We start from the raw sequence: 23,802 nt of genomic DNA, 5'->3' as shown, positions 1-23,802 counted from the left end.
CCCAATGCCCTATTATAAAAGTCAGACTTGTGACAAAGCAAATTTAGAATATTTGAGATAGTTCTAAATTTTCATACAAGAAATAAAATTCTAGGTGAATGTTTTGAGGGCAGAATTCACTTTTTCCTTTGTTGATTTCTTGGTCACTAATGGTCGTATCTAATTTGAGATTATTCGTTCAAAGCAGAGTTTTATTAAGATGTGGAGTTGAGCAAAGTCACATTCAATCTACTGTGACTATTAAACCAGAATAGTTTGAGTCATCTTAAAGCTTTATAAAAAGTTATTTTCAAAGGACATAGTAGAATGGTTTCTACTGTTCTGTTTAGGCACAAACATTTTCTGAAACTTCCATCAACTTTTTTCCCCTGACTGCTGCTTTCTGTCATGTCAGAGGATGAAGTTTTTGCTGCTGCAGCAGAAGTACCTGGAATACCTGGAGGATGGCAAGGTCCTGGAGGCACTTCAAGTCCTACGCTGTGAATTGACGCCACTGAAATACAATACAGAGCGCATTCATGTTCTTAGTGGGTAAGGAAGCTCGGTTCTTAGACTCCAGGTTGATGAAGGGGCTGTTATCTTTATCAGGGTTACTGTTTCAGAGTTACATTGCTTCAGCATTTTTCCAAGATCTGAATATTGCTAAATTCTTAGATAATATTTGTCTGGATAAATTCACTTATATGTGTACAAACTATTTTTGTCATCCTAGGAAGCTTTCCCTATTAGAATAGAGAGAGATTTAAGTGGGTGAAAGGGAGAAGAGATATGTATTGCCAGTAAAATGCCATTTCATAATCTTCTGTAAAAACAATAAGCTGGGCCGGCCCCGTGCCTTAACGGTTAAGTGCGCGTGCTCCGCTGCTGGCGGCCTGGGTTCGGATCCTGGGTGCGCACCGATGCACCGCTTCTCCAGCCGTGCTGAGGCCCACATACGGCAACTAGAAGGATGTGCAGCTATGACATACAACTATCTACTGGGGCTTTGGGGGAAAAAAATAAATAAATAAAATTATTAAAAAAAAAAAACAATGTAGTTTCCAGTATCAATGCATACAAACGTTTTTTTTTAACGTGTGCTTGTCATGTGCCAGCATAAGCGTTTCATATATACAATCTCATTTTAATCGTTTTAGTTTAATTTCATGTCAGTCCTTTAAAAGTTCAAGTGCCCAGAGGCTTGATTCAGGACTTCCCTTCTGTTCTCTGTCTGTTATCTCCTCTCATCTGAGCTCCTGATGTGTATATCTAATAGCCTGCTTGACAGTCTCCGTTTGGGTGTCTAAAATTCTTGATTCCAGTTGTCCCTCCACCTCCTCTACCCCCAGAGACCTGTTCCCCCAGTTTTCCTCATCTCAGTAAGTGGTAAGACCTTCTACCTGCTTGGTCAAACAAAAAACTTAAGCCTCATCCTTGCATTTTTTTTTAATCTTTTAACTTTGACATATATTGACCTAATACCAAAACCTCCCAAATTTGTTCATTTCTTTCCGTCTCCACAATTTCTGTCCTAGTTAAGCTGTACACGTCTCTCCTAGAATATTGTAGTAGCCTCCTAATGAGTCACAGTGCCTTCACCCTTGCTCCCTTAACAATGCATATTTCACACAGCAGCCAGATAAGAACAGTAATAAAACCATACATTAATGACTTCATTTCTCTCCCTTTCTTAAAACTTCCCAGCACACTTAAAATCCAATCTCTGCTCAGGCCCACAAGGTCCCTGATCTTTTTCTGCCATCTTTTCCCTTATTCATTACTCTCTAGTGACACTAATGTTCTTTTTGTTTCTTTTTTTTTTTTTTAAAGATTTTATTTATTCATTTTTTTCCCCCCAAAGCCCCAGTAGATAGTTGTATGCCATAGGTTCGCCTCCTTCTAGTTGCTATACGTGGGACTCGGCCCCGGGTTGGACGGAGAAGTGGTGCCTTGGGGCGTGCCCGGGGATCCGAACCCGGGCCGCCAGCATCAGAGCGCACGCACTTAACCGCCAAGCCACGGAGCCGGCCCAAGATTTTATTTATTTTATTTTTTCCCCCCAAAGCCCCAGCAGATAGTTGCATGTCATAGCTGCACATCCTTCTAGTTGCTGTATGTGGGACTCGGCCTCAGGATGGACGGAGAAGTGGTGCCTCGATGCGCACCCGGGATCCGAACCCGGGCCGCCAGCATTGCAGCGCGCGCACTTAACCACCAAGCCACAGGGCCGGCCCTTTTTGTTTCTTAACTTGCCAAGCCTTAAAGCATTTGCACTGCCTGTTCCCTTTATCTTAAATACTCTTCCCTTAATCTGGTTGCTCAAGCCAAATGTCCTCTCCTGAGACCACCCACCAGGCGTTCTCTATCACATCACTCTCTTTTTAAATTTTGTTCTTTATAGCATTTTTCACTGTATATGTCCAACATCTAGAACAGTATCTGGCACAGAATGAATTTTCAGATACAAAATGATGGACAAAAAGATGGGCCCAGAGAGGTATAGGGTTCATTGTAGGGTTTTTGCAGATAAGGAAACGGAGCCTCAGAGAGTGAAGTAAACAGCCCAAGATACAGCTAATCAGAGAGCCAAGAGTCAAAGCCTGGTGTGACAGATCCCAGAGTCTCGGGTCTTTACTGCTGCTACATCTTGAAGTAATAGACTCGGCTAGATAGGTTAGTATTGTAGCTGACAGATTCCCTTTCTGATCACCTCTTTCATGGGGTGTCTGCTTTCTGTATCACCTAAAGGCCATTCACATGATGAAGTTTTTCCTGCTCTGGTAACAGAACACATAATTTAATCATATAGTTTTTATTCCAAAATGAACTTCATCAAGTTTATCCTTTGAACTTTTCACATAAGGGAATAGCCCAGAGCTGACAAGTTGTGGAATTGGCTTCAGAACCCAGGGTTTCGTCCTCTCAGTCCAGTGTCCTTTCTCTTGTACTCCGTGACTTCCCATAACAGATACTGAAACCTTAAGGTATACGGTGTGTTTTCAAAAGGGCATGGAAGCAGTCATAGATCACTTTGGCAAAATTTAAAAAGTAACAATTTTTCCATAAAATTATTGATAATAAATATTACTCCCCAAAAGTTATTTTAGAAACCAAGTTTTTGCAATATTCAGCTTCTTAGAGTTTTGATCTTATAGGGTATTTTGATCTAATTATTCGTATTAAAAAAACCAAGTACTTCTCATCAGCTGAGACACTGGATATGTACTAAGTAGCAAGAAAACCAGTAGTTCTGCTATTGGGTAAAAGGCTATTAAATTACTTCAATGCTAAAAGCAATATACTTGATACAATTAAGAAAAAGAGGAGGTGATACTCATGTTAACACAAAGATCTCTGATGCTTACGTTATCATTTACTAAGCTCTACCTGTATACCAGCTGGTGGACCGCGTTCTTCATATACTCCATCTTATGTAATCCTCACTACCCTATTTAATACTCTCTTTACAAGTGAGAAGAACAGATTTGTCTGAAAACTGAGTACCAGACAGAATAGCAAGAGAGTTACTTGTCTAATCTCCATGTTTGAGTAATGCCTTCACTTCTTTTACTTTTTAAGCCCGTTCTTCTGAGAAGAGCCAGAACCAGGTCAGGGTCACACTTCCAGCAGGGGGCCCTCATGTATTCTCCAGAATCCCTGAACTTTAGCGTTTATGCCTCCTGCGGCACATATAGTGAGTAATAAAACAGTTCCCAAATTTTCTGCTTTGGGATCTCAATACCTTTCACAGGATGACACAAGGATGATTATCCGATTATACCATTTCTTGAGTGACGTTTATGATAAACTCTTGAAAGTATGTTGTTTTTGTTAACTTAATATAAATATCTTTGAAGGTTTTTTTGAGTTTTGTTTTACTATTGAGAAGCAGTTAAGTTAGCGTAGTGGTTAAGAGCAAGTTCTGCAGCTAGACTGCCTGGGTTCATATTCCTACTGTGCCTCTTAACCTAAGCCTAAGCCAGTTTCTTAAGCTTTCTGTGCCTTGGTTTCCTCATTTATAAAAATAGAGTAATATTGCTTACTTCATACAGGATTGTTATGAACATTAAATGAAGTAATTTGTATGTTGAGTGCTTAGATCAGAGCCTGGCACACAATAAGAGCTACATATATATAATGATAAATAACAATAAATATAAGAATATATTCTATTTATAGATAACAATAATATATGTTTAGCTGTTAGTGTTATATTACATTTTAGTAATTATATCCAGGTGCCAGGTTGTATTAATGAAGTGGATCTACTGTAGAAATGTCTTGATATATATTTCTTAGTAAGAACTAGATATCCAAAGTATAATCAGTATTTTTCAATTATGTTAAATCCAAAGAAAAGAGTGTGATATTTGGTGCTTTCTCTGTCATATTTTTAGGTATCTGATGTGTAGCCATGCAGAAGACCTACGTGCAAAAGCAGAGTGGGAGGGCAAAGGAACAGCTTCCCGGTCCAAGCTGTTGGACAAACTTCAGAGTGAGAGTCTTACTTTTTGGTGTTTCTGTGTATTTTCTTAGATTAGAAATAGGTATTGTAAATCCACTGGGAAGACTTGTGCCTAGACATACCCTTGTTGAGTGGTTATATAGGGGAAGGCAACGGGGAAATGCATTAAGAGGCCCTTTAAACCAAAGGTTTTGGAATTCTGCCGTGGAGTCTCTACGAAGCGAACCTCAGGAGTCAGTGCGAGGATGGTGGTCCCAGAGCAGTTCTCCTTTCCTTTGCTTTATAGATTGATGGTCCCCTTAAGATTTTGTTGAGGGGAGAAGTGTGGTTAGAGAAAAAATAATGTAAACCACAGCTTTAAGCCACAAAGCGTTTTAAATATTTTGTTGATTTCAATAGTATGGCCCGGGTTTCTTTAGGTAAATTTTTTTACTCTCCCCCCAAATATGTAACTTCCACATTAGATTAGGGGTTTTATTTTTGCCTCATCTTTATCTAAAAGATCTTTCCCTCTCTGGTGAAATCATATTATTCTCTATGTTTCATGTTGAGGTGGGAGTGGAGAGCCTAAGAATCAGAAAACCATGTGGTTGGGGAGGTATGAGGCATTGAAGGATTGAAATAGATCAGTATCAATATCAGACCACCACTGAGTCCCTGCATTTTCACAGTATACTTGGCGTTAGAAGCAGTTCGATGGGACCTGGAACTTGACTTGTTCCAGCATGTGGCTGCTTTTTGTTACTGGAGATTTCTCTTATACTTCTAGTGATGCTTACTCTCTCTCTGGTACACAGTCATCTTTAGGTTTTCTTTTTGTCATCACCACCTTTTTATTTTTTGTTGGTTTTTTTTAATCTGGTTTTTTTTTATTTTAAGAAAATCCACATACAAATTAAAGCCCCCCTATCCAAGTATATTTCATAAGAGTGGCAACATAGCTATAGGTGCTGGTAAATATTCATAAAGCTCACGTGTTACATCACATCGCCCAGAACTGCTCTACTTAAGGCACACGATGTTATTAGGGCAGGGGCAAGTGCAGCAGAAGATGAGCAAATGTCTTAAATAAAAGTTTATACTTCTTTGTTTTTTTAATTTTTATTTTTATTTCTCTTTTTAAAAATATCTCCTATTAAAGCTTATTTACCACCATCAGTGATGCTTCCCCCACGGCGTTTACAGACTCTCCTGCGGCAGGCGGTGGAGCTACAAAGGGATCGGTGCCTGTATCACAACACCAAGCTCGATAATGATCTAGATTCCGTGTCTCTGCTTATAGACCACGTGTGCAGTAGGTAAGAGGAAAACTTCTCACATTCTGCAGCAGCTAACACTTTACAGACTCAATTATGAACTTTATTAAAATGTTTTCTTTTTTAGAGTTTTATCCAAACTATTCATGTCTGATTTAGTAGTTGTTCACAAGCAAAGCTAGAACTACTGAACTTGAAAATTAAGAGCTATTTGTGTATCTAAACCACACTTTGAGATCTGAAGCTGGAAAGCCTATTTTTCCTTTTCTTGTCCATAGGTGTGGTTGGTCATTTTCCGTATCTGGCCATTTTTTAAGGACTTATAAGTGATAATTGTTTGGGAATGCCAGAGATCACTTAGTGCCTCTTTTTCTGGACATTATATCTATTTTAACTAGGGCCCAAATTATTTTCTGCCCATAAAGATCATGGAAATACTTTTTTCATAACGAAAGTTCTGCTTTTTAGCAGAAGATGGCCTCTAAACTAAAAACGGTGAGAATAACAGGTATTAACTTTCTGGCTTGGGTTTTGTTATTATACCTACCCATGTGCATAGTTTAACTTGTAGGAATTCAGGCGTCGCTTTTAATGTTAGGAGTATTTTAAGTAAAAATGTCCCTACTATTTTAATATGCTCCAAAATTACAGCAGAGCTTTCATTTTTAAGATACTAAAAAACAACTTGTGAAATCTTTCGAACTCCAGGAAGGAAATGATTTGGGTCTAGTGAACCAACCAAACATGAACAGCTGCAGTACTTGTGCTCAATTTCTTTTGCCAAAGATCATCAAAGAACTACTGAAAGCAGCATGAATAGGAAGGACAAAAGTATAGAAGTGTGAGGGCTTTGGAAAAATGAGGAACTGAATAACCATAGAAATTATATATATGCACATATTTACTGTGGTTTAAGATAATTTTTTAGGTGTGCATAAACTACATGTAGTTGAGTTCTCACCTCACCGTCCCCAGTTGCAACAAAAGATAAAAATCGAGCTATTGGCCTTCAATTAGTTACCTGTTATTTGTCTTCAAGTATTGGTAATTTCTTGGTGCGTGTCTTAAAAGTTCTAAAAGAAAGTGATTAGAGATCCTTTTCCTTTATCCCTTTTTACTCTTTAACATTGTTCTTTGACTTGCTTTTGAGAATTTTTAAGTCTTTTCACTTACATTAAATAGAGGTAGAAGGAGATAATAGAGTAAAAGGTTATATGGTTTCGTATTTCATAGCTCCTTTAGGGAATTTGAGACCAATGTTAAAATCAAGACAATTATAAACTCAAATCATTTTTTGGTTCATGAGTTTATTGCTGGCGGAATACATTGAAAGGTGTTTATGGTAGACTTTATGGTTCAAGAGGTGTTAGTAGGTCAAGAGCTTGCCTTCCTGTTTGGAAACGGAAATCTATGAGAATGTGACCTACGTTTTTCCTAAGTCCTTTAACTTTTATACCAGTACCTATGAAAGTAAATGATGGAAAATACCTAGTCTAACTTTTCCAACCCTCAGATCAGGATCAGGCTCCTGTAAACCTACATAGCAAGCCCTCTGAAGTGTTACATAGGCATGAAAGAGTTCTTGCTCTTCAGGAATGACCATTGATTGGAAGGGCTGCTCTGTAATCTTTTAGAGACAGAACAAAGCTTGGACTCTGCTGCTGCTAGTTACCGCTCCGCCACCCCACCCCCACCCCCACCCCCACTTTAGAGCCAGCTTCTTAAAATAGTTGCCTACTCTATGTTCACAAAATCTACACCCTTCCTTTTCCTTCCCTCTTCAGATTTCTGTAGTAGTAGGGCTTGTGCAGGCAGCACACCCCCAGAACTGTTGCAGGTGTTGGTGAGGAACGGTGTCTTTATTAAATCCAGTGGCTGCTTTCCAGCCTATATCTTGACCTTTCCATAGCATTTGACTACAGGCCTTGAAACTTGTCCTTTGACTTCTAAAACATTCCAGACTCTAGGTTTTTCTCCTGACTATTCCTTAGGCTCCTCCTCTTTACCTGTCCTTTTCATAAGTGTGTGTTCCAAAATGATGTTCCTTTTCTCATCCTACTCTCCTCCTTTAGATTACACCTCCATGGTTCTAGTGACTCCTAGGTCTGGGTAGAGCTACAGAATTTACCTCCTAAGCCTCAGACCTCAGTACAACAACATGGGTGTCACTCCAGTACCTTCAGTGCAGCATGGCAGAAATAGAACTCCCCTGTCCTCTCAGCTGTGCCTGCGAAGTCTGTCTGCCTTTCCTCTTGAATTCCCTGTCAGTGAAAGGCTGCCATCTACCCAGTTTCTCCAGGCCAGAAAACCGGGGGTCAGCCTTGACTTGTCACTCTAGAGATAGGTTTTGAAGATACTAAGGGGGAGATGTCAGGCATTGAGTCACCGTGTACAGTCTTTAGAGAGAGTTATGTCCTGTGTTCCTGAACTGGGCTAACAGAACCGGAATTTGATTTAATTCCTAATATTCCCCACTCATCTCCAAGTCTTCAAAAGAAGAGTTGATATTTTTTATTTTCTGCTTTACTCCCTTTTAGAAACTAGATTTTAGCATTGAAACTAGAAAACTAAATTTTCAGAAGTTAAATCTTAGCATTGAAATCTAAATACCAGCTTTTCTCTCCTCTGTCTGGAGAACAGAAAATTGATTATGAATAAGTGAACTATGACTTTTTTAAAAAGTCCTGATGAGCACTGAAGAGTTTTCATTAGGTTATATATTATTTATGTTTTTCACAGTTAGTGTATATATATTTTTGGTTAAATTTGAGCAGTAAGGAACAGATTTTTTTTTTTTCTTAATGATTTTGTGGGTTTTTTTCACCAACCAATAGAAGGATGTTTTCACAGGTAGCTTTATAAGTATGAATTTTTTAGTAAAGGATTACTATAAAATATTTATAGAAACTTAAACTATTAAGATTCAGTTTGATTAAAATGCTACATTTTATTCAGTTTTATTTGGGAAGGTAGTAATATTTTTAACACCATCTTAAATTTAAAATTTATTTGAAAACAAAGACATGTAAACTATCACTTGTATACATTTAAAATTAGGCTTTTAATAAACTGGGGGCTGTTAATTAGTCTTTTAAAAAGATTAAGTAATGATAAAGTAATGACAATTTAAATACCACTTTACTGGCGTTCAGATATAAATGATTATCAGTAGACTAGATGATTTTTGCCCTATAATTTTGATTATGAATTCTTCCTTTCTTAAGGACATTTGCTACTCTGATTTTAGATATATCTTTTCATTTATGATCAACGTTAGCCGTTTGAATCACTGTGTATTTTATGCCTAGATATAAAGTGTTTCTCACTGAATAAATGACATCGCTATTGGCTATTACCCATAGGAGGGAGGGAAAGCCATTTTTGATATTGAAAGTACTTATTTGGTTGGAGTTTTATCCAGCAGTGTCTTGAAAGATACAATTTAAAAAATGATATTTGTAAAGAAAATTGGCCTTGGAGTCAGCCATAGGTTTAAATCCTAGTCCAGTTATTTATCAGTTTATGATGTCTGATGAGTTATTTTCCCTCTTTGAGCCTCATGAAAATGGGGATATTACTTGCCTTGCGAGGTAGTTTTGAGAAGTAGCAATACTATATATAAAGCATGTCACAAACTGCTTGGCATCTAGTAAGTGCTGAGTTAATGTCAACTGGTATTGATTATGTTTCAGTTCAGCTGTAGAATAAAAGTTTAACATGAGGGTAAATTATAATTAGACAATCTGAAAGTTTAAAGCAGCCTCCAAATAGCTAATTGCTAAGGTAGCTTGCCATGGGTGCCAGATAAAATAAAGAGTGTTAACTGAATTTATCTTTAAATATCTATGACCCATCAGGCTGGTAAATTGACAAAATATGTTTTTAAGTTATAGATTGGTTGGAGGAAAAAATAGGAAGACCATTTTTTCAATACAGACTTAAAAAAGTTGATCCATTAATGTTTAAATAACTTTTTTATAATAATATAGAGTGTATAATATAATGCTGTTCTGTCCAGACAGTAGCCACTAATTACATGTGACCATTTAAATTTAAACATAAAGTAATTCAAATTAAAGTGAAATTAAAAATCGAGTTCCTCAGATGTACTAGCCACATTTCAAATGCTCAGTAGCCACATGTGGCTAGGACTACCAGATTGGACAATACAGGTGTATACCATTTCAGTTATCACAGAAAGCTATATTGGACGGTGCTGATGCAGAAGCTGGAAAAGGATAGAATGGTTTTTAGAAGTGAGTATTTAATGAGAATAGTTGTTCTTACGGTAACTTCCTCTTTAACTTGGTAAAGTTAGTCATAGAATTCTTTGCCTTTAATATATAATAATAACTGCCACTTACAAAGTACTGGCTAAGTGTCAGACTCAGTCTAAATGCCTCACATTCATTATCTCATCCTTTCATTTCATTCTTGTGTAAGAAATTCTGTAAGGCAAGTACCATTGTCTTCATTTTATAGTTGGAAAAATTGAGGTTTAGAGAGGTTAAATAAGTTGCCCAGAATCACAGCTAGTAAGTGGCTGAGCCAGGATTTGAACCTATGTCTGTCAGACTCTACTGCCTCCATTCCTAAGGCTTTAACTCAACCACAACAGCCCCTATCATATATGGCACTTCTCCTTTGCTCCCCCAAAAATAATATTAGTAATCACTGTGGAATATCTATTGCATTCCAGGAATTTTAGATGTATTTCTTATCCTTACAAGAACCTTAAGAACCCCTTTAGGTATAAATCTCATTTTATAGGTGAGGGAACCAAGGCTCAGAGGAGTTAAGTGACTTGCCAAAGCTTGTGAACCCAACTTGTCTGACTACAATGCCTATTCTTTTTGTTATGCCAAGTTGCTTTTATATCAGTGAAAATATACATTATTCCTGATAGAACAACCTGATACCAGCCAACTTAAACAGACAAACGTGAAGCCCTGATTATTAATTTTTATTTGTATGAATTTGACTTAATCAGACCAAAAAATTCTGTGATGGATAAGTACTTTGTATCTTTTTTAAGGTTGAGAAGAGGAAAAAAAGAATAAATTGTAAACTGAAGCAGGTTTAAATTACTGATTTCCCCAAAGATTGCCTTGATTAGTATTATATTTTTCAACATAGCAATAGAAACTTGATTCTTAAGATTTGCAAATGCATTCATATCTTATTTTTAAAGTTTTTGATCTCCAAAGAAGTTTTATCAGTTGTGTAACCTTTTTCATTGTTAACTACTCTCATCTGTTTTGAAAGAATAATTATGTGTGGACTTCTTTGTTATAGGAGGCAGTTCCCGTGTTATACTCAGCAAATACTTACGGAGCATTGTAATGAAGTGTGGTTCTGTAAATTCTCTAACGATGGCACTAAACTAGCAACAGGATCAAAAGATACAACAGTTATCATATGGCAAGTTGATCCGGTATGTACTCCAGTATGAGCGTTTAGATTGCGAAAAGAGATCATTTTTAATTTAATTGATTGAGTGCATATTTTTAAAGCATGCATATATAAATAGTATTCTTTTGCAAGAGCATTTTTTTGTTATCTTTGTCATGTCTTACCTCTTTCTGTGTTGGCTAGATGATATGTATAGGTTAATAGTATTATCAGAATTTTTGAGTGTTTTGTGTTAAGTCTCTGTGTGCATTATCTAACGTACTCCTCTGATTAACTCTTCGAGATACTAGTATCTCCTGTTTTCAGATGAGGAAACTGAGATAGAAGTTAAATGCCCAGGCTCTCACAGCTGGTAAATAGCAGAATAAGACTCAAATTCAGGAATATTGTGACTCTGGACCTACCGCTCTTTATGTCTCTGCCAATTTGTATCTTTGTTAATACTTGCTTTACAGATTAATACAATGTCCATTCTGTCACAAGTTAGAAAAGACTCATTACCATTTTGCCTTCTGAAACCCTTCATTGACTTGTGTAATTTGTGGAACTTCTGTTAAATACCCCCCACTTTTGTTTCCCCCCAGTGATACGTATGAAAAGTATTGTATCTTGGACTTAAAATTGTAAGTTATCTCTAAATCATATTGGTCTTTGTTTTTAACTAGGTGACCTACAGATTTGTAGAAATAAGTATTTCCATTTCTTTCAGCCAGTTGAACATTTATCAAGCAGTCAGAGAAGTACCTGACTCCAGATAGGTTAAGGAGATATATTTGGTTTAGGAGTCATTCACCTAAAATCATGAAGTAAATAATCTTATTTTAAAGTTTAGAATTAGAATATGCTGTTAGCCCAAGATAAAGTTTTGGACTCTCACGTTGAACAAAATAGAGACTAGGAGCCGTAGAAGGAAATACCTTAAAAAGAAGAGAATCAAATTTGAGAGCATACGTCCATTCTTGTGCACCTGCTGTATGCTGTGAATGAGGAAAGGTAAATAAGGTCTATTCTTTGCCTTAAAGCAGGCACTCTTTACTTTTTTTGCACCATGTACTCCTGGCAGTCCGATGACCTGTGGACCCCTCCTCAGAATAATGTTTTTAAGTGCGTAAACCAAAACTCGAAGGAAGCCCAAGTATATGTTATATGTTAATTACTAAGGAAACCCAACTGTATTGAAATAAAGTTATCAAAATAGTACAGAAACAGATATAGTATAATTATATGTTGCTTTTTTATTAACGCATTAACAAATTCTAGCAGCAGATCTAATAACTGCCAGAATTTTGAAGTAGTGCTGAGCATAAATAATATTTCAACTGTAATATGATATGAAAATATTTGAGATTTCTATTATAACAGTCACCTGCTATTACCTAATATAGTATACTAATGTACCTAATATATCACCTAATGCTACCTTATATAATACCTAATACTACCTTGTCAGTTGCCTACCGGATTGAAGGAAATACTGAAATTCAGCCTGTGGTTAGTGAAAATAAAGATGTGCATTTTTCCTCCCATTTAAGTTCAAGGACCCCTCCTTCTATCCCTGGTTGACTCCTTGTAGATCTCAGGTTAGGAGCCCCTGTAAAGGAATGTGCAGTTTAGAAAGGGAAGGAAAACACCCTGAAATAAGTATCATACTGTATATATAAAGTATTATGAAAGCACAAAGGAGCGTCACAGGTAGGAGGGCCTCATTTGAGCCTCGCTGTATGTCACACATGTGGAGACAGGAACAGGGCATTCTAGGAAGAGAGGGGCCTTCCCTTGCCCTCCCCCCACCCCCGAATAAGAGAATAGGATGAGTAAGGCGAAGAGTGGGAAATGAGACTGGGAAAAGAGTTTGGGATCCAGTCATGGCCTTTGAATACTATTCTAAGGAGTTGGATTTTCATTCAGCAGTTATTTGCAAGATGTCTGAAAAGAAAGCAACTATATCAAAATTATGCTCTATTACGTTGTTTTCTAGCAGCAGTGTGTACGAGTGCTTTTTGTTTATTTAGCAAGTATTTATTGAGTGCCTGCTGTGCGCCAGGCCTTTTGCTAAAGAGGGACAGACTGAGCTCATGATGACACAGGGTAATAGTTCTATGATGGGTTCTCAGGAGCTCAAGAAAGAGCTCCTAGTGGAACTGGAAAGCAGGGGAAAGTAAGGCAAGTAAGTCTTAGGTAAAGAAGGGTTAGATAATTATTTAGGCAAAACTGGTTACAACTGGCCCTTGGGTGAAAGCAAACATGGCTGGGCATTTGGGCAATTTGGAGGAAGAGATTTTATAGATTAGGAGATGAGATTAATGAAGTAAGTAGCAGCCAGATCGCGGAGGCTTTTGTATACTTTGCTAAGACTTTTATGCCAGTGTTTCCCAGAGTGTTTTTGTCAGAATACTAGTTATGCAGAATGGCAATAGGTGTTACATGTAAAGAGCTTTTTTGGCCAGATTAGCTTGGGAAATGCAGAGTTAATGATTACATTCCAATCTGAGATATAGTGGGTTTTAGGGTTTGGTATGATGCTATTTTGTTATGTCAGATACTATTTGAAAAACTTGCAAGAAAATTGGTGATCTTTTTGAATATGTATTTTTTAATGGATAGAAAAAAGAAGGCATAGAGAGCCTTTAGATTGGAGTTGATGTGATTCCAATGCCTAGTTTCCTTTACCAGGTTTTCTTACCTTTGCCCCCTAAAAAAGAATTTTACCCATTCCCCCACCCAAAATCCAAGCAAAGTTAAGTGGATTCCATGAACATGATATTTCCACTTTGAATAGGTTAGTCTAAAGACATTGTACTGGGCCGGCCCCATGGCTTAGCAGTTAAGTGCGCCCGCCCTGCTACTGGCGGCCCGGGTTCGGATTCTGGGCGCGCACCGACGCACCGCTTCTCTGGCCATGCTGAGGCCGCGTCCCACATACAGCAACTAGAAGGATGTGCAACTATGACATACAACTATCTACTGGGGCTTTGGGGAAAAAAAAGGAGGAGGATTGGCAATAGATGTTAGCTCAGGGCTGATCTTCCTCACAAAAAAAAAAATAAAGACATTGTACTTGTAAAGCTATAGTATTACTATCTTCATTTATTTTCAATTTTACTTTTGCAAGATTATATTTTTTTATTAGTATGGACGAAACAATTAGTTTTTGAGTTAAATATTCCTGAAGTTGTTTGTCATCAGTTTAGAAGCAAATCTTTGTGTAGATCTGAAGCACCATTATGAATGAAAGTTTGTTTCTGGAACATCTTGAGCCACTCCAAAGACAACTTGCTTATTAAATTATGCAAGCTGCATGGACCTAACGATGCTAGGATCTAATACAAATACCTTGTGCCCATTCTCCGCTGGACTAAATAATTGAATGAATGAGAAACTTAGGGTCCAGTGAAGAAGCAAAATCATAGTAAACACGTCTATTTCTCAGTGATTTTCTGAGAAATGAATTTCTGGAAAAAAATTCGCAACTTAGTTTTATGAGACTAGTTCCAGACCTAGTTCTAAATGCTTGTAGGTGGGCCGGCCCCGTGGCTTAGCGGTTAAGTGCGCGCGCTCCGCTACTGGCGGCCCAGGTTCGGATCCCGGGCACGCACCAACGCACCGCTTGTCCGGCCATGCTGAGGCCGCATCCCACATACAGCAACTAGAAGGATGTGCAGCTATGACATACAACTATTTACTGGGGCTTTGGGGGAAAAAAAAAAAAAGGAGGAGGACTGGCAATAGATGTTAGCTCAGAGCCAGTCTTCCTCAGCAAAAAAAGAGGAGGATTAGCACGGTTAGCTCAGGGCTGATCTTCCCCACAAAAAAAAATATATATATATATATAAAAAAAATAAAATAAATGCTTGTAGGTCGCTGTCATTGGATTTTCCCCCAGGCTCAAAACTGGTCTCAATAAGTCTTTAGACCAAAGTCTGAAACTTAACTCCTTGCTTTTCCCACCTCTAGCCAAATTCCTATGTCCTCTATTCCCTGTCAACATCCATCCGTACCCCCTAAGACAGAAATTTGGCGGTTGTCTTTCAACATTTCTCATCTCCTTCTGTTGTGTCAGTTTTATGTCCCAGGTATATTTTGATCTGACCTTTTTAAGTGCTGACCATGTGAGTTTAGAAGCTCGTTTCTTGTCTGAACTCTGGCTGTTGCATTGGCTCATTACGGGTGTCCTTATCCTGTGTCTCTCTGTTGTGATTCATCTTCCACATTGTTGTACAGTGAGTTCTCGTCCTAAAGCCAAATAGCATAGTATGTATTCCCCAGCTTAAAAGTCTTGTAAGTGGCTCTTCACTCGCAGGATAAATTTAACCCCTTAGCCTAAAATAAAGATGTCAACTTCTCCAGCCGTGTCACTTGCCACTTCCACATTTATACTCTCAGTTCATCCTGCACAGCTCAGAGTATCTGCTCTAGAGTCAGGCAGCCCAGGTTCAGATCCCACCGTACTATAAACAGAGGCAAGTTTCCAACCTTTCTAAACCTTCATCTCCTTCCCTGTAAATAGCAGGGAGGGGAATAATGCTTACCTGAGAGATTTATGAGGATTAAGTGAGATATTGTTTGTGAATGGTGCTAATATTGATTAGCACCAAATAAATGATAGCTCTGCTGGTGGGAATGTAAAATGGTGCAGACACTTGGAAAGCAGTTTGGCAGTTCCTCAAAATGTTAGAGGTAGAGTTAGCATATGACCCAGCACTTCCACTCCTATATATATAACCAAGAGATATAAAAACACAGGGCTGCACAAAAGCTCGTACGTAGTCGTAGCAGCATTATTCATGTTAGCCAGAAAGTGGAAACAATCCAGATGTTCATCAGCTGATGAGTAGATAAACAAAATATGGTATATCCGTAAAATGGGATATTATTCAGCAATTAAAAGGAATAAAATACCGATACATTCTACAACATGAATGAACCCTGAACATTGTGCTAAGTGAAAGAAGCCAATTACAAAAGACCACCTGTATGATTCCATTTATATGCAATGTTCAGAATAAGCAAATCCACTGAGAAAGTAGTGGTTGCCAGGGGCTGTAGGGAGGGGCAGTGGGGAATAACTGCTAGTGAGTGTGGGGTTAGTTTTTGGGGTGATGAAAATGTTCTAAAATTTTCGTGGTGATGGTTGCACACCTCGGTGAACATACTAAAAGGCACTGAATTGTATACTTTAAAAGGGTAAATTTCATGGTATGTAAGTTATATCTCAATAAAGCTGTTTAAAAAAATAAATAAGAGGTCGCTCTTAAACCTCTTTTCAGTTTCCTAGAAAGTCTCACAAGGGCCAAGTCTGTGTCGTTTTCTATTTCCATCTAGCACACAATGCCTTGTATATAGTAGATGCTTAATATAGACCGCTCACACAGCTTAATATTGCTGTGTGAGCGGTCTTTATGAAGCGAGCTGTTAGAGCCTCATTAGGGGAAAAATTGGTGAGATGGGTGAAAACTTTCTCAGGTTAAATTATCCAAGTCCATCTTTACAGCTGTTTAAGTTCTGTGCCAAAAAAGCAGTGACAATGGATGGGAGGTAACTGAGCTCTTTTCCCTCCTAGGACACACACCTGCTGAAACTGCTGAAAACGTTAGAAGGGCACGCCTATGGCGTTTCTTATATTGCGTGGAGTCCAGACGACAACTATCTCGTTGCCTGTGGCCCGGATGACTGCTCTGAGCTTTGGCTCTGGAACGTCCAGGTGAGCAACTTCATCCTCGGTTTAGCCTTTAAAGCACAGTCATACTGCACATACTCAGTATAACTTTATTCTTGATCTAAGAACAGAGCCATTTAACCAAAATTAGCATTAGGTATCTCTTGTAAAAGATAATTCTTCAAATGGAACCCAAGTGGCCAGATTTATAAACTTAATTATTATGCTGAGCACAGTAGAGTTTTTGGAGATGGATCAGTAAGTATTTTCAGGAATGTTGTGCTTTGTTCTGTGGAATTTGTACCATTTACTGTGGTGCTTTGTACCTCGGAAAAGATTTTACAGTTGTTTCATAGTTTGAGAATTGTACATGAAAATTACCTTTTAGGTGTGAAAACATTGGCATTAAACCAAATTTTCCATCTGATGGCAATAGCCATCTCTTTACGTATATTTAATATTCTGATTTAGTTTAGTAAATTTAAACGATGTTTTCGGTACTTATTATTAAGGGCTTTATTACTGTTTATAAATGAAAACTTGAACTTTATCCAGGTCCCATTTTAGAAAAACTCAGCATTAAGTTCACTCCATTATCTACAGACTGTGCTTTGGAAACCGTGTAGTTGGGATTTAAAATTTTTTTTAAACTTCCTTCTCTCAGCTGACTGGTTAGGTGACGTTTTTTGTTCTTTTCACCCCTGGGCCACGGAATGGTGCAGGCTGTGGTTTGGGTGTAAAAATACGAGTTGGTGGGATAGGGCTTTGAGTCTGGGGGCCTGTAGGTAAGCTGATGTTTACCGAGAGAGTAAAGATGAAGCCCACAGAAACGACTCAAGGAATGACGACGCCTCCGAGGGCAGAAGGAGCACTAAGGTGCGCCGGAAGATGACGGGCCAGAATTCCAACTCTGCTGCCACAACAGGGAGCTTTCCTACTGCTCAGCCACTGATTTATGTTTCAACCCCAGCCTTTTCATCAGAAAATGTTCAATATTAAGAAAAGCTGAAGGAAGAGTACAATCTGACCTGTATATCTACCACCCTAGATTCAACAGTTGTTAACATTTTGTTATATTTTGTGTGTACATACATATGTGCATACAAACGTGCATACATATTTATATATATATACCCAAAACATTTGAAGGGTAAGTTACAGATAGAATATTTTACCCCTAAATACTTAAGCATATATCTCCTAAAAAATAGCATTCTCCTATATAATCAAATGGCACTATCTTATCTAAGAACTTTAACTATAATTCTCTTATATCTAATATTCATTTCATAACCAAAATAACCAAAATCCCCGGTTGTTCCCAAAATATCTTTATGCCATTTTTATCAAACAGTTGTTTAATCAGTGTTGTATTTGTGATTGGGTTCAGGGGCGTGGCAAAGCACAAAATAGAATGGATGGCTTTCTCTCGATGAAACAGGCTTGAAGTGAATTGGACCTAAAAGACAAATTTTCTTTTCGTTAAAGCGTTTTTCCCCCTCACAGGAGGAGGTATGTAGTCATCATCCCATGGTAGACACTCTGAATTTATAGTGCCTATGTAGTCATCCTTTGAGTCAATTTTGAATTTCTGGACAGTTAAACTATATTCTAGCCTGTTTTACTATGCATTACTTTATAGACTTGTTCCAAAAGGGTGGGGTGTTTTTAGTCAGTTTTAAAATTGTTCCTTTATGTTTTTAGGTAAGTTCCTAATTAATAGCCTCATATACTCGCTATCCTGAGCATAACCGAAGAAAAGACCATTTCTGCCTTCAGAACTTAGTGTGTGAACATATTTGTGAATAGAAAATGCCAGGGATTTAGCTGTTGCATGTGTATTTGTGCTTCCAAACTTGTAACTGTTTATATCAAGCAACCCGAAAAGTAAACAGGTGAGAGCAGTTAACCATATGGGGGAAGGATCTGAGGTTGCTGTTGCTGAGTATTTTTCAGTGTGAGGGAGACGTCTGGTTTTCTGTTTTTTGTGCCCTCTTTGCTTTTATTACTTGGCCCCGTTTCCTGATCATACACTTTGTTTTCACTCTTTTTTTTTTTTTTTTTTTTTACTTTTGATTACCCATTTCTCACAGGAAAATTATGCCCATGTACTTTTTATTATGCCAAGGGCAGCTATTATCTCTCAGATCCTGTTTCTAATCCATGAACAAAATGGAATCAAGACTAGATTAAATGGTATGTGTCTACCTTCTAAGTTGAATGACTTAGAAAAAATAACAGGAGGATATCTGAGGGTTGTAACCACTGAACAGTCTTGCTTAACTGGGAATGCTTTAGAATGTCTATGCTAAATAGTACAAGAGTTCCTCTTTCTTTTCTGTTACTTATAATTGAAATAAAGTTACATGTCAGAAAAATAATTTTCATTTCTCTCTTCCCATCTTGCCTACTACATTTTGAGTGTCTTGAATATGAAATTTAACATAATTTAGACTGCCCACACCATTGGCCTAGTCTAAGGGCGTAGTTTTTTTCTACCCATTAATAATGTTCTTAAGGAAGTGCTGATTGCATTAACGCAATTTTAGAATAAAATTCCTAAAGACCTATGGACTGAGGAGAAGTGGAACCTCAGAAGGAATAGGTATGTAGTGTTGGGCTTTTCGTCATCTTACTTGGGAAGAATTACATGTTTTAATTTATGAATGTAATTGACTTCAGATGAGAGTTGTATTGGCATTTATCTCATCATACCTAGTCTTTGGGTCACCTCTGCCAGGCGTTAACTCCTAGATTTTTCTTCAAGTCTTTAATTTCTCTTCTGAGTGCCATAGTCTTGTTTTGTAAGGCCAGTTAAAACAGCTCATTTCTCTAATTAGGAATACCAAACTAAGCAGATATCCCAATTACCCTTCTTTTTTTTTTCTTTTTTCTTTGTACATTCCATTTACAGGGGTATCTGGAAGGTCTTATATACAGTTTTATTTCTTTGTAGACGGGAGAGCTCAGGACAAAAATGAGCCAGTCTCATGAAGACAGCCTAACAAGCGTGGCCTGGAACCCTGATGGGAAGCGCTTTGTGACTGGCGGTCAGCGTGGGCAGTTCTATCAGTGTGTGAGTATCTGCTGCCCCTTTCAAAGGGCTGCTTGTGTCAAAGCACATACAGTTCTGTTTAAATAAAGAATTCACTCGACTTGATATCTTTTGTAAAATATACCATATGAAGATCTGCTTGGCCATCTTTCTAGATAGGCACTGTCCAGTGGAACTTTCTGTAGTTTTTTTAATCTTATTTTTAACCATTTCAAGTGTTTTACAAAGTACAGACTTTGAGTTTAGTAAAACATTTAAGAATTGTTTTACTAAACATTTTCTTCTTATAAACAAGTTCCTAATATATAGGAATGAAAAGATTTAGTATTTAATTTCTTTTGAGGTTTTTAGCCCTTTGAATTTTATGTATAAAAAAAAAGAGATGGTGAATTTCATGAGTAGACTGTCTTATTTGAGGAATGAATGTGGTGATGAGTGCTACCCAAGAACTTTTCAGTCTTTATTTGGGGTATCTTCTGATCAATACCTGCCCTGTTAATCTTGGATTATTGGGATGATAAAAATAACTAATAGGTAAAAAGTCTTATGACAAGGTAGACTGACACAAACACAGTGTCATTACTGTCTGTTTAGACCACATGTCTCTCATCACTGCCTCACTGCCTAGCGTGGTTACAGTAGGCACTTGCAGCTTTATTTTTAAGACTAAAATTAAACAAGATAATAAATCCCATGGAATCTTTCAAAGTAGCTAAAGATCACTTATCATAAAGACTTGCATGTAGCCATTACAAATTCTCAATTTCTTTTATTAAGACGGACATGAAACTCACAAAATATCTAGTGTCGTATTATCTCAGCATGATTATAAGCCATTAGTTCTTAATTCCCTGGGTGCAAGATGACCCTGTATGTTTCCTCTGACTTTAGCCGTCCCATACAGTATTTAAACCTTCAGGATACAGGACCTGGTGGTTCCCTAATCTGTAAAATGGGAATGGGAATGCCTCTCAGCGCTTTGAATATTCAATAGGAATGATCCTAAGAGCTTTGATCTGTGGAGTACGTTACAAATTTGGTGAAGTTTTTTAAAATGTCATAACAGATTCCTAAATTCTATAAATCTATAATTAATGTTTTAGTAATCTGTTTCTATATCACAACTTCTGAATATTATAGGACAAATCCCAGCATAGTGAATTTTAAAGGAATGTTTAAATTTTCCAATAGTAATGAGACCTTTACTTGGAACTTAGGGATTCTTTCTTTCTTTGTATTTATCTGTCTACAGCAGGTTCTTGAAGGGAAGATAGATTTTCAGATATTGTCTCCCCGTACATGTTAGGTATTGTTATAATGCAATTTACCCTATGTTCAAATTTTCATGATTAAAAACACTTACGGCACAATTAGGCTGAGCTCAGTCTCGAGAAAAGACAAACTTATTACAAAAGGATGTTGCTAAGAGATTCTTCTGGGTTTGTCTTTCCTGTCTGAGCACTGTTTGATAATGAAGTTAACAGTGATCTTCTCCTGCTCAGGATTTAGATGGTAACCTCCTGGACTCCTGGGAAGGGGTGAGGGTGCAGTGCCTCTGGTGCTTGAGTGACGGGAAGACTGTGCTGGCCTCAGACACACACCAGCGAATCCGGGGATACAACTTCGAGGACCTTACAGATAGGAACATGTAATGATTTTCATATCCACTAAGCTACAGTTAACCTGATTTATATGAAAATGTGTAGTGGAACTAGCTTTTTCAGAAGAGTTTTTATTATGTTTTTTGTTTTGGTGTGATTGTTCGGTAATGTGGATTGATGGTCAGGTGGTGCTTAGTAATCATGAACTCAGATTCTTTTTCTTGATTAAATATAGTGTATAATAGTGATTACAGACAAAATTGTGGTGTTGACGCTAGATCATTTTATATTTTGATAATTTGAATGTCTTGATTCTCAGTATATTGCTTCTGACAAGTTATTTTCTGGTTACAGAGTACAAGAAGATCATCCCATTATGTCTTTTACTATTTCAAAGAATGGCCGATTAGCTTTGTTAAATGTAGCAACTCAGGTAAGTTTATTAATATAATTCTCAGGAAAATTGAGCTTAGTTCAAATTTTAGTTGTGATTTTTTAGTGTGTATATATACACACATACATATAAACAAATATTTCTACTAATTCTTAAATTTTATTGCATGTGTTTGATCCTTAAGTGTGTAGAATCAACTGTAAGTCTATCAGAACGTTGGCATTTTGCATAAATAGAAAATGAAAATGTTCCATCAAACAAAGGGATATTCACAGATTACTTTTTGAAATTCTTTTGAGTTGAGGTAGAATAAATACCTGTATTCTCTTTTGCCTACAGGGAGTTCATTTATGGGACTTGCAAGACAGAGTTTTAGTAAGAAAGTATCAAGGTGTTACGCAAGGGTTTTATACAATTCATTCATGTTTTGGAGGCCATAATGAAGACTTCATCGCTAGTGGCAGTGAAGGTAAATTATGTCACTATCGGTTCACTTATATTGATGGATTTAAAGTTCTATAATTCTCTCAATTTGTGAAGGTAGTTGCATCTCCAAGCAAACTCAAGATGTTAAATTAAAAATTGTATGAGTTATTTATTCAAACATTCCCCTTTTTCGAAATGACTTGAGTCCTTATTTTCTTGTCACAAAGCAGTAGTGCCTCTTCTGGCCACGTGGGGGTGTGCTTGGTGCATGAGTCAAATCCAGGTTTAGTTAAATCATTACTTTTTCATATGGTGACTTGTTTTTTCATCAGACTGATGATTTTCAGAGGTTAGTAGTATCTAAAAAAAGGTTAATTATGATGTTTTACCTGAACTTGGACAGAATTCACTATAGTTAGATCTTCAGTGTTTCTTTAATGGCCAAAGAGAATAACTCAGTTTGATAATTCTTATGGTCTCAGAAAAGTTGAAATTACGGAATTGTAGTTACGGAATTGTCTCTACTACCTTTTTGAATCAACTTATTTTTCAGTCTAACAACATCAGTATTTCAGGCAGGCATGTGCTTAAAGTAGCCAACCTAATTTAAAATATAAATTGTTTAAAATATGCAAGCACAGGTAAATGAGGCAGTATTAAAAATTAGTGTAGTTTTTAAGGTAATAGAAACATAAATAATGGCAAATTATTGCAAATTTTCATTCAGCACATTTTTCTTGAGTACCCAGTAAACTGATATTCTAAGTACTGCAGCAGCAAATTATTTAAGTCACTTTTTAAAATACTGAATCTAGGGGCTGACCCCGTGGCCTAGTGGTTAAATTCGTGCACTCCGCTTCAGCCGCCCGAGGTCAGGGGTTCAGATCCTAGGCACAAACCTACAGGCGTCCCACATACAAAATAGAGGAAGATTGGCAGAGATGTTATGTTAGCTCAGGGCGAATCCTCCTCAGCAAAAAAAAAAATACTGAATCTAGTCTTACAAGATAGACCAGGGAACTGGATTGTGTTGGTAAACACTTTTGGTACTGAATCATTTATTGTATAAGATGTTTACTAAAAAACTGATATCAATAGATAAGAGGATCACAATGTGACACATGAGTTTTTCCTTTGTGTATAAGGTGTATGTAAGGATTAGGACAAAGAGACATTTAGGGATTTAGATTTTAGCAAGAAGCATGTGAATTTACTTATTCTTTCTTTCCCCCAAAAATTCCTGTCAGATAAGATTGAGAGGAGAGAAGGGTGGTTTGTTAGGTAACAGTTGTGAGTTGACTTCTTTCCAGTCAAAACTTCTTTACCTGTTAGTGTAATCATGTTATGTTCTTCTGATTCTCCATTGGTTTCTTTCTTTTTTGTGTGTGTGAGAAAGATCAGCCCTGAGCTAACATCTATTGCCGATCCTCCTCCTTTTTTTTTTTGCCCTTTTCTCCCCAAAGCCCCAGTAGATAGTTGTATGTCATAGTTGCACATCCTTCTAGTTGCTGTATGTCGGTCGCCACCTCAGCATGGCCGAACAAGCGGTGTGTCAGTG

At 37.4% G+C, this 23,802-nt stretch overlaps 1 protein-coding gene across 2 annotated transcripts in view; it reads left to right on the top strand.

The window, feature by feature from the left end:
• Nucleotides 1–23,802, top strand: part of WDR26 (WD repeat domain 26) — a 42,896-nt gene that overhangs the window by 8,677 nt on the left and 10,417 nt on the right. For both annotated transcript variants that reach the window (XM_004439547.3, XM_004439548.2), the window contains exons 4-12: nt 395–531; nt 4,377–4,474; nt 5,586–5,742; nt 10,996–11,134; nt 16,673–16,813; nt 19,725–19,844; nt 21,326–21,471; nt 21,779–21,857; nt 22,158–22,287. In XM_004439547.3, the coding sequence (XP_004439604.1) occupies nt 395–531; nt 4,377–4,474; nt 5,586–5,742; nt 10,996–11,134; nt 16,673–16,813; nt 19,725–19,844; nt 21,326–21,471; nt 21,779–21,857; nt 22,158–22,287 (1,147 nt within the window). The remainder of the gene's footprint in view (nt 1–394; nt 532–4,376; nt 4,475–5,585; nt 5,743–10,995; nt 11,135–16,672; nt 16,814–19,724; nt 19,845–21,325; nt 21,472–21,778; nt 21,858–22,157; nt 22,288–23,802) is intronic.

This window comes from Ceratotherium simum, chromosome 36 (genome assembly GCF_057802395.1).
Source record: "Ceratotherium simum simum isolate JZ-2026a chromosome 36, ASM5780239v1, whole genome shotgun sequence".
Taxonomy (NCBI): domain Eukaryota; kingdom Metazoa; phylum Chordata; class Mammalia; order Perissodactyla; family Rhinocerotidae; genus Ceratotherium; species Ceratotherium simum.
This window is presented reverse-complemented; position numbering and strand designations above follow the sequence as displayed.